This window comes from Trifolium pratense, linkage group LG7 (assembly GCF_020283565.1).
Source record: "Trifolium pratense cultivar HEN17-A07 linkage group LG7, ARS_RC_1.1, whole genome shotgun sequence".
NCBI classification, from domain to species: Eukaryota; Viridiplantae; Streptophyta; class Magnoliopsida; order Fabales; family Fabaceae; genus Trifolium; species Trifolium pratense.
The window spans coordinates 15,259,680-15,272,137 of NC_060065.1; the positions used below are offsets into that span (position 1 = coordinate 15,259,680).

Consider the following 12,458-nt stretch of genomic DNA (forward strand, 5'->3'; position numbering starts at 1 on the left):
GACGGGACCCACGATTTGTGACACGCTTTATCGAGGTGGGTCGGTGTTGTTGAAGAGGAGGAAGAGTTGAAGAGGATCATGAGAGTTGTGGAGTGAAAGAGGAAGAAGAAAATGTAGAGCATTGTGATCTCTTTTCGAATTGAATCAATTTGTGTCTCTTTTAATGCTATGCGACCATTGATGAGTTCTTCTTCTTTGAGCCATTGCTTTAAGAGAAGTTTGTGGGTTGGTGTTTCGGCTATTTGGTGAAGTGGGTGCATTTGTTTCCATTCCATGATCGATGATCTCACACTGTTGTGTTCATCAGTGTTTGTAATTGCCATTGAAATGTGTAGAAAGAGAGAGTGATTGTGAGAGAAACAGTGGTAAGAAAAGGAAATGTATTAAAAGAACCAAGTTGGAAGTGGTTTATGTTGGGTTGTTGTTTTTGAATTTCTATTTCTATAACGGTCGGATTTTTCGTGAATTTCCAAGAACACCCTCACCGTCCCATGTTAATTTAAGTTTGTGATGGTATTGATTCCGTTTCAGATCCGACGGAGGAGCGTGTTGTAACAGGACCTTAACGGTTAAGTAAACGGAAAATAAAAATAAAATAGTTTTTTTTTTTTTTGACAATAATAGTTTTTTTTTAACAATTTTTTACTATTAAAAGGAAGCTTGAATTGTTCTTAGGCATTCTTTGTGATGATGTGACACCTCTAAAAGAATTTCTTACAAAAGAATATATCAATAATGAAAAATAAAAAATTTAATTAAAAGTGACCAACTAATACTATAAGACCTCAGACTTATGAGATATTATAAGAGACTCGTTAAAAATTATATTCATTGTGTCCTTAATCTACAATATAAAATCTCATTTTCCTAAACAACTTTCTTATTTTAAATATAACAGAATTACAACTAAATCATGTTACTATAATTTAAATATATATGTCATTATACTTATCATAATTATTATTTTTCATTTGTAATATATTTTAAGTATGTTCTAATCAAACCTGCATGCATTCATTTGCAATTTCTTTGATAGTTAAAATAAACTCCACCAAGTGAAAGTTTGACGTAAAATTTTAAAATAAGTCAGCACAAGAATTTTATTTTCATAAAATATAAGAAAACATAAATTGAATGGAAGATAATAAGTCGTTTTGCTATTTTATATATAATTTCATGGAATATAAGCAAAAGATGAAAAAGACAAAACTACCATATATATATAATTCACATTCTATAAGTTGAGTTTGATTTTTTCTTTCTTATAAACAATATTTTTAGCAAGGATGACTGCTGCTATAATTCTTATTGAAAAGAATAAAAAATATACCAAAATAAAAAAACAAAACAACTTGCGAGTGCACTAATGAGACCCATAAAAAAATTAAATTAAAATTACATAATTAAGATACAATATAATACATCTTTTCACACTTATAAATAATATAAGAGATCATTTTTTTTGACGGAATATTATAAGAGATCATTAAAACTATATTAATTGTCTTTAAAATATATTTTTGAGCAAAAATATATATAAAAATAAAAAATCAATTATATAAACCAATACAAAATTTCATATTTCTAAATAACCCTCTTATTTTTAATATAAATTAATATTAAACCTATCTATTTCACTATATTTTAAAATATTATCAATCATTTAATTATATATAATGATATTTATCATAATTAACACCTAAAAAGCAATTTTGACACAAATTATCCAAACAACATAAATTGGTAATGATCACTTTTGGTAATATTCACCGCCAGGTTAATCTAGTTCAGGCGTCAATTCTAGCATCATGTAGTTCCAGATTCCTCCTGATCGAAGTTGCGGGAATCGAACCGTGATCCTCCCTATCAAATTCAGCGTCAATAATCACTGAACCAACTAACGATTGGTTACTTCCTCTATTTCTTAATACAGTATAAAAAGAAAAATATTACTCCCTCTGGTCCTTAATATAAGAAGAAATTCACTCTTTAGATACATTCATTTTATAATGTATCTAAAATGTCAACTTCTTATATTAAGACAAGAGGGAGTACTAATAATAATAAATGTTTTCCGGGACATTGTTAAAGAAGCACAGATAATAAAAATATATTACTCCATCCGTCCCATTTTAAATGACTTTTTTTTTTACTTTGATTTGTCCCAAAATAAATGACCTATACAACTTTCAAAGCTATCTTTTCCAATTTTACCCTTTATGTGGGCCCCTATTTATGTGTGGCATACTCAACCAATTTAATCATTACTACTAGTAATGAAAAAGGTAAGGGCAATTTAGTAATTATACAACTCTCTCTATTTTATTTATGCACTTTTCTTAAAGTATGTGAAATGGTCAAATAAGTCATTCAAAATGGGACGGAGAGAGTAAGATTTATGTAGTTAAATTTTTAAACGGTTTCTCTAACAAGAGTAACATTGCATATGTTAAAACAACTAAAAATTATAATTTTTTTAATTAAAAATAATTTATTAAAAAATGATACATTTAATATAAAATGCATAAATTTCAATATACACTTACTATTTTAAACTTGTTACAAATTTGCACATCATAGAAAAATTAATTTTTAAAAGGGTGTTGTTTTCAATATTAAATTTATTTCTTTAATTCCTTAACTATTATTAAAACCATAGATGTTAAAATATATTTACATATATTTAGAAAATATAATCACACATATATTTAAACATATTTACACACAACTAAAATTCACCAATAATTCAAAAATTATTAATTTAATTTACATAATAATATAACTTTTTGGATAAATTAAGTACATATTCTAAAAGAATGTTTACGTTACGGCTGAAAATAAAATAGTGGAATATTTATAAGAATATGATGACATTTTTTTAAGCAAATAAGAATATGACACATGTTAAATCTTAAATTCATCTATAAGACTTTCTTTACCTTAACCAAATAACTAAACCTAAATTCAAATATATAAAATCTTCGTATAAGCTATTTGGAATCTTAAATTGCATAGAACGTAGTAAGCAAATACGCTATTTGATACATATAATTTTCAAAAAATGAGATCACGTGGAACAAATAGTCAAAGCCACCATATATGAATCATATTCTATAATCAAAACTTATTTTAACATTTCTCATGAGCAATATTGTCTACAAGTATAATTAGGTATGCCTCCGACTCTTATTGAAAATAATAAAATAAGGGATACATCAAAAATAAAAAACAAAGTGACATTTGACTATAAAATTGCAACTCATATAAAGAAAACTAAAATCTTATATGATTACACTAATAAAATAAAAAATGATACATCCTTTCAAACTTATGAAATATTATAAGAGATCTATTACATTAAAATATAAACAAACTACAATATAAATTAATAAAAAATCTAATATTTCTAAACAACTTTTTTTTTACTCATACTATTAAATATAATCATATTTTAAAATAATACTCCCTCCGGTCCTTATTATAAGAAACACTTTGACAAAATCACACAGACCAAGGAAGGTAAATTTTCTCATTAATGATTCTAACATTTTATGTTATATTCCAAAACTAACCTTTGACTAGCATGGGAAATAGACTTCTCTAATTAATGCACTAGCATTATAATGAATTATTTGATTGTATTTAATAAGGGTACAAATGGAATTGTGTCAAAGTGTTTCTTATAAAAAGGACCAAATAAAAATTCCAAAGTGTTTCTTATAAAAAGGACCGGAGGGAGTATCTATTATTTAACTATATGTGATTATAGTTATCGCAATTATTATTTTTTATTTATAAAAATATTTTATTTTAACCAAGCCCATGCCGAAACCCGTGCCGCACAGGTTTGCCCCTAGTTCAAACATTAAAAGGAGGATAGGATTTCAATAATGTGAATAGAATAACTTATACCCAACAACATAATAAGCTCAAACTATTAACTACCAAAATACATTAGTATTCACTATTTTAGCCTTATAGAACTCAAACAAGAAAAACTTAATTAAGAAAAAAATATATAATATAGTAGATTATTTCAACTATATTAATTATAAGATATAATCGGATACTCCTATAAAAACATGATAAGTAGACATGAAGAAAGAATAAAAAAAAATGCTTACAAAGCTTTCCTTTAAGAAGGTTTTGAGTAAATATGATCTTAAAAAAGTGGATTGGCTTGATCATCTCAGGAATTTTACTAGCCATGGTACGGTTACTGTCTGCAATGAAGTGAAGTTCATAAATAGGGGGAGATGGATAGTTGAGTTAGTCTCTTTACTATTTGTTGTAGTTAAAAGTTAAAACTCTTCATTTAATCATTGCACTACTACCAGTAATGCGCTACTTAACTCATTTTTTCCACCTGACCAAAGCTAAGGCTTCTCGGAACTCGTAACACATTAAAGTTTTTCTTTTTTATAAAATGGCTTAATTGCAATTTTGATTTTCCATTTTTTTTTTGAAACAATTTTCCATTTTATTAAACTCATAAAATAGTCCTTCTATTTTAAAATTGAAATTTTTGGTATCTACTCATTCCGTCCCAAATCTTTGGTCCTTTTACATTTTTAGTTGTGTCTCAAATCTTTAGTCCTTTTAAGAAACTAATACACAATTAGTGATACTTTACCATTCGTACCCTTACTAAAGTTAAACAATTAATTAAATATATTTTCTTTTTCATAATAAAATAAGGGTAAAAATGACTTAACTTATCATTTCTTAATCTTCGTGCAAAACTCCAAAAGGACTAAAGTTTTGGGACGGAGGAAGTATATTTTTACATTTATTGTAATTTTGGTTTTAAATATATGTCGTTTAATGTTTTTGCAGAAAAATTAGGAAATATTTTTTTCCTCCTAAATTATAAGCAAAAATGGGTTAACAAAAATTAATGTATTTTCTAGTTAAAAAAAAAGAAGAAAATTAATGTATTTGGTCTAAATTCTCCAAATATGGGTGAGCAAGATAAAGGGACCCAACCCAATCCGGCTCAACCGACTAAAGAAAATGGGTCGCAAGCGTGTAGTTATAGAAAATGGGTCATAAAAATATTTTACCAACCACCGGCTATAGTTATAGGAAAATTATGACTCTTACCGTAAATTATTACTGTTACATTACGATACTTCCAAAAAAACAAAGTTTTATCATTGAAACTAAGAGTAAGAGTCACTACAAGAAAATCTGTCTATACCCATGGCCATTTTTGACATTACCCACGACTACACCTTGAGTAACAACCCGATCAACTAATATATTACAACCACCGGCTCCTGCACGATGCACTTGCTGCAACTCTCCACTACGTCCCACTTTTCTCCAAGTGATTTAGGATTCGTTTGAATTTCCAAATGCAAATACATATTAGAATAACAAAAAAAAATTGAAGATATATTGAATAATTTTTTATCTTATAGATTGATAGAGAAAAAAAAATTATTTTGACATTTTAAATAATTTGTACTTGATACCCAAAAAAATCCGTCCATTGCTCCCATCAATTTGTAGGTTCCAAAAACCATTTTAAAAATCAAATACATTTATCGTTGTCTTATACAGTTCCATATTTTTCTAATGAAAAATGCTAACTAGTGCCCTGGGTCATTACTCAAGGAGCCTAATATAGTAAAATTGTCTTAAAATTTTGTCTATTCCATCTTTTTAAAACATAGAAAATGTTTTTCCAATACAAAATTTATCTTTTTTGCCTTCCTTAACCACCACTTCGTTGGACACTAGTTAACATAACTATTTTTAATTAGTAAAATGCGAACTTGAATTTCATATAGTCTTACGATCAGAGAAGATTTGTTGGTCCGATTAAGATAAAATTTTCCAAATTAATAACAATTTAAACAAAACAGGAAAAAACTATTTTAATGCTAGACCATTCAATCTTAATGCAACGTTCTAATCTTATGTGAAGAATCTACATGTAGTAGGCTTGATTGCATGGAATCCTAGTCACACATAGGAAAGTGATAGATTCCTCTTTTATCCTGGCGCCAATATTATCACTACTTCAATCTATGCATATTTTTTATATCAGAAAATTGTTTTAAAAAAATATAGCAACCGAAGAAATTACTCATTTGTGGACTATGTCGTTCTCTTTAATAAATAACGCATATCATCACCTAGGCGCGCGTGTGATGGTCAACAATATGTGCATAGCCCTCATTTACAAAACTGGGTATCTATTGGGACACACCCTAAGTAGTCATCTTAGAATATATAAACACTAATAAAGAATATGTCATTTCCAATGTGAGACTTTTTTCCACTTTTTTCAATTTACATTTTAATATTTTCAAGTTCACAAATTCAACTTCCACACATTAAATGTATATTAAATGTATTCATTTTCCAACAATGTCTTCTTCACCAATCCTCTTACATACACACAATACTTTTGACATCACATTTTAACGTTGCTATGTTGTTCTCTTGGATATTTTCTATCTGCTCTCCTTTAACAAATAAGAAAGAAATCAAACATAGAAGAAATTGTTGATGGATGGTGTTCGTAGCAAGAATGTTCCATTGTTTGGACTTTGGATGTCTTTCTCTCCAACATAAGACGAAACGGGTCAGAGATTCATTTGTTTATTTGGGCTCTGTTTCTTCTTGCAAAAAAATCAAACAAAATGAAGATGAAAGTGACATCAACAATTTTCTGATAAGAAAATGTCTGAGGGTTGCTCAGATGATGTTAAAAATGAAAACTTTAGCAATGTAAAGTGTGGTTTCGAACGGGAAAACTCTGTTGATGAAGATGGAAGTGAGGAAAACTCTGAAGATGATTCTGGTGATAGTAGTGAAGAAAATGAAACCAGTGATGAAGATTTTGAAGTTGAGGAAAACTCTGAAGAAGATTCTGATGATAGTAGTGAAGAAAATGAGACTGGTGATGAAGATTTTGAAGTTGATGAGGTGAATGAAATTTCTGACAGTGATGAAAACTCTTCTTTATATGTTGTTTATTACAATGAAAACTATTACAAGAAAAAATGTGGAATTTCTACCAAACCATTGGAAGAGGAAGAGATTGAGAAGAGTTCAATGAAGGGTTCTTCTTAAAAGGTTAATGAAGTTTCTCAGAAACAGGATAAGAAGAATGTTGATTCTTCTTCAAGGGCTTTTGTCGATGAAAATGAAAAGGATATTAAGAAGAAAGAACCCTTCATTAATTCAATTCAATGAAGGGTTCTTCTTCAAAGGTTAATAAAATTTAATTAAAAGTGACTAACTAATACTATAAGACCTACAAATTTATATCTCGGTTATGATTTAGAGAGAGACATAAATGATACTATGACCATCAAATTCTCATGATTGTTGGAATTCTAAAATGAAATTCTCACAAGAAGATAAATCAACAAACAATTATGTATTCTTATATTATTTGTCTCAGCTTTCTACTAAATTTGGACTTATAATGATAAATGATAGTATATAATGTAATTGAGAAAAAACTGAATTGCGTCATATTGACATTTTTGCGTCCAACTTTACTAAAAAATTCTCTGATAAACAAAAAAAAAATCTTCCTTAGTAAAAAAAATTATTAATATGTAATTTTACTAAAGTTATTGTATAACTATGAATATACTTTTATATTCATGTCTATTATTAGTCCATGGAAGAAAAAATAATTGAAATCGGTTATGAGATTTATTTTATGCTTAATTGCAAATAATTGGAAACACCAATTAATAGTTTGACTTTTGATTATCTGCAAAAGAAATGGTACACTAAAATGAAAAGAATAAAACTTCATGTGTTATTGTGGTTTTTGCATAAAGAGTTCTAATTTCTTATGCTATAAATTAACTTTTGCATAGTTAATTTGTAAAAATATATTGCAATGATAACTAAACACTCATTACAATTAAATCTTAAGACTGTTGTAATGCTTCTCAATGTAACCATGGTCCTTATATAACTAATATTTATTCATCTGTATCACATACTTTTTGTTTAGTCATGCTCTCTCATTTTTTGTATTTAAATTAGGGTAAATGATCATTTACCCCCCTGCAAAATAAGCAAATTTTCGTTTACCCCCCTGTGCATATTTTTTTTTCTGTTTACCCCCCTGCAAAAAATAAATTCTCTCATTTTGCCCCCTGGCTGTACAGCAGGACATGTGACTGTGCAAATCTGCTGACGTGGCTTGTACACATGGAAAAAATCATTTATATTTTTTTAAAAAATTCCACGTCAGATTTTTTTTTTTATAAAAAATAAATTCTTTTTCCTACAAAATAAAAAAACCAATTTTCTTATTTTCTTTTCCCAAAATAAAAAAAAAATCCTACAAATTATTTTTTTTCCTACAAAATTTTAAAAATTATATTTGTTATCCTACAAACGAATTTAAAAAAGAAATTCCTCCCAAAATAAAAAAACGAATTTTCTTATTTTACTCCCAAAATAAAGATTTACTCCGAAATAAAGTTTATTTCCAAATTAAATATTTTAAAGATTTATTTTCAAATCTCTTTAAATTAAAAAAAAAACATAATCTTTAATTTTTAAAAACAAAACTTTATTGTTTTTTTGTTAATCTCTTTGAATTAAAAAAAAATAGAAGAAGAAGTTTTATTTGTGTTTTCCTCTTCTACCAAAATTATATGTGATATTAAATTATGCAGCAAAAAAAATTAAGCAAAATTATGCTTCAATTCTTATGTGATATTAAATTGTGCAGCAACCTTAGCTTGTACTATATCTGCAGCACTAAATTACGCAGACAAAAATAAAGATTCTATTTTTTTTAATTAAAAGATATTTGAAAATAAATCGTTAAATTCTTTATTTTGGGGACAAAATAAGAAAATTTAATTTTTTATTTATGCAAAAAAAGTTATTTTTGTACGAAATCTTTTATTTTTTTTTTATTTTGTAGGAAAAAAATTATTTGTAGGAAATTTTATTTTAAATTTTGGGAAAAAAAATTCGTTTTTTTTTTGTAGGATTTTTTTTTTAAAAAAATTATGTGACATGGAATTTAAAAAATAAATATAAATGATTTTTTCCACGTGTACAAGCCACGTCAGCAGATTTGCACAGTCACATGTCCTGCTGTACACCTAGGGGGCAAAATGAGGGAATCTATTTTTTGCAGGGGGGTAAACAGAAAAAAAATCTGCATAGGGGGGTAAACGAAAATTTGCTTATTTTGCAGGGGGGTAAATGATCATTTACCCTTTAAATTATTTTGTATGTTTTCTATGTATAAATATTTTAGCAAATTATGTCTATATATATTCTCAACAAGTAAGTCAACCACTATATATATTTATCTTTTATATATATATATGAATGTTATTCTATTTTCAATATTCATTTTTCACCTTTTTAAGGACTGAAGTTTAAAGATTGCTTTATGAAATAAATGTGGTCATTGCAGTGTGATGATTGTGGAGCACGTCAATTTAATAGGAAGTTTTCCTTCATTTTGAACCATGGATTTGGTATGTTTTGTAAAAAAAAATGTGTCTCAACTAAATTAGAAATAATTTGAATGTATATGACCGGGATTGGTTATTATACATAAGCTATCCTTATGCACCATGCATAAGTTACTTAGTGCACCCCCCAAATTACTTGTGCACCCCCCAAATTACTAGCACACCCCAAATTTCTCATGCACCCCCCAAATTACTTGTGCACCCCCAAAATTTCTCGCACACCCCCAATATGACTTTTGCCCCCCAATTTTATTTTTTTGGTCCCCTCCACATTTCTAGCCTAAACCATTTTGTTGTGGGAATGGTTTCAGAGATATGCACTCCAAAACCATTAAGTGTATAAGATGGTTTTAGAGTACAACCCTATAATTAGAATACAAACAATAATTGTGATTTGAAACCATTTAACCAACATAATGGTTTCCAGAATTTTTAAAACCATATAAACACACATAAAACCATTTTACAATACAAATGGTTTCAGTGTATAACTATCTGAAACCATTTAACCAACATAATGGTTTCCAGAATTTTTAAAACCATAAAAACACACATAAAACCATTTTACAATACAAATGGTTTCAGTGTATAACTATCTGAAACCATTTAACCAGCATAATGGTTTCCAGAATTTTTGAAACCATAAAAACACACATAAAACCATTTTACAATACAAATGGTTTTAGTGTATAACTATCTGAAACCATTTAACTGGTTTTAAATAATGATTATAATTGTACAAAAAAAAACAATTATGATTCTAATTATAGGTTGTACTTCAAAACCATCTTATGCACTTAATGGTTTTGGAGTGTATATTTTTGAAACCATTCCCACAGCAAAATGGTTTAGGCTTGAAATATGGGGGGTTAAAAAAAAATTGGGCGCACAAGTCATCTGGGGGTGCGTGAAAAATTTTGGGGGGTGCGCTAGAAATTTGGGGGTGCGCGAGAAATGGGGGTGCATGAGAAATTTGGGGGGTGCACGAGAAATTTGGGGGTGCGCGAGTAATTTGGGGGGTACGTGAGAAATTTGGGGGGTGTGAGATTAGGTGTGAGTGTGTGAGTTGAGATTGGCTAGGATTATTACATGTGGATGCTCAATCTAATGGATGTTATTGACTTATGTACCATGCATAAGGATTACACTTATGTATAATAACTTCTCCCTATATGACCTATGCAAAAGTTTAGAAGTTTAAATTGCTCTTATGTCTCATATTTTCTTATTCTTTTTTGACTAATAATACATTGAAGAGGAGTTAAATAAGATCAAATTACAAAAGAACAATGAATATATATATATATGCTCTTTCATATTTTACACTACCAAATATAAAATATAAATCATGCATGCGTAAATATGATTTGCAATTTTTTTAACAAAAAAGAGAAAAAATTGGGATTTTTTTAAACAAAATTGCTGCATTTAATTTAAAATTCAATGTCTTTTAAAATCCAATAAATCCATAAAGTCTTCCAAATCCTATAAAATCTTACCATATAAATCCATTGAAATTCAAATTAAAAATCTTAATAGTCTTTTAAAATCCTAAAAGTTATTAAAATCATGCACAATCTTTTAAAATCCACAAGACTTTTTTATGCAAAAATTGTCTTTCAAAATCCTAATCCAATACACCCCCCTTAGACAATTTGTACTTGGGACAAAAAGTTTTGCTGTGATTTAGTGGAGGACAAAATCTTTTTTGTCTTGTCCATTGCCTCCCGATTTGTCCAGTTCCTAAAACATTTTTACAATTAAGTCTTGTCCATTGCCTCCCGATTTGTCCAGTTCCTAAAACAGTTTTACAATTAAATACAGTATAACATAGCTGTAATGTCCAGTGCCATATTTTTTAGTGGATTAAACGCATCCTTAAGTAATTATATATCATGCTTGTCAATATGAATTGGCGTTTTATGCCTTGAGCTTTAAATGTATTGGGTTTTAATCCGACTATGATAATGCCATAGTCAATTATCCTAACTAACTAGTACCCAATTCCAGTGCTAAATATTGCTAAATAAGTCTAACTATTATTTTGTGGTTTGTAAATTTTTTAACACGTCCGGTGAAGATATGATGTTAAATTGTGGTTGCGGATGCGGTAACACTTGTAGTTATTGCGATTGCGGTCATTATGGTTACTCCAACACGTAATACGACTATTGCAGCGTAAAATCAGTTTTAAATTTCACAAACTATATAAAAAAACACCACTATGCCACAACACTATTAGTATTTACTCATCATTGCAGAGTCTTTATTTATTCCATAAGTACCGATTCAAATGTGTTTAAAGTACACGGTTGAGATATTATTAAAAGTAAGATTTTTTTATTAGATTTGACGCAAGTTAAATTTGGATTTGTGGTTCATAATTTTTTATTTTTTTCATGAAAAACATTGAGCAAACATGGCGGAAATTATGTGATGCGGCTTCTGTTGTAGTTACAATGCGACCGTACACGTGAATAAAAATTATACCACAATTGTATATGATGCGGTTGCGGAGGCTACTACACCCACAATTTTGTATACAGACAGCAATTTAAAACCTTTAGTGCTTGGTATACAAACATATCATTCACTTTTCCTTTTCAAATTATAAGAATAGTTCTAATGGCGGTGAAATTAACTAACTATTCACTGCAATGTAATATAACTATTGACAAACATCGCCTATTGAACCAAACTATATTAGCCTCAACGGGCTTCTAAAACAATATCTATATCTGTATTGAATATAAATATTCTTTGATATAATTGTAACATAAACATCTTTCTTAAAACCCTGAAAATAAGACCAGACTTTATATAATTTGGTGAATGCATGTGATCTTTCATAAACATGTTTTATATCTAAAGTTAAGTCACGTTCAATCGCAACTGAAATGGCTAGTAGTATTGTACAATTATAGGCAAGAGAAAACAACATATTGAATTTCTTAGAATTGAGAGTTAAGTCTAACT

The 12,458-nt window shown here is 28.3% G+C and overlaps 1 protein-coding gene across 1 annotated transcript in view; it reads right to left on the reverse strand.

The window, feature by feature from the left end:
- Positions 1-394, reverse strand: part of LOC123896762 — a 905-nt gene extending 511 nt beyond the window's left edge. Inside the window, exon 1 of the mRNA XM_045947127.1 lies at positions 1-394. This exon is cut by the window's left edge and continues 511 nt beyond it. Within this exon, the coding sequence (XP_045803083.1) occupies positions 1-323 (323 nt within the window). The 5' untranslated portion in view covers positions 324-394.
- Between the last annotated feature and the right edge of the window lie 12,064 nt (positions 395-12,458).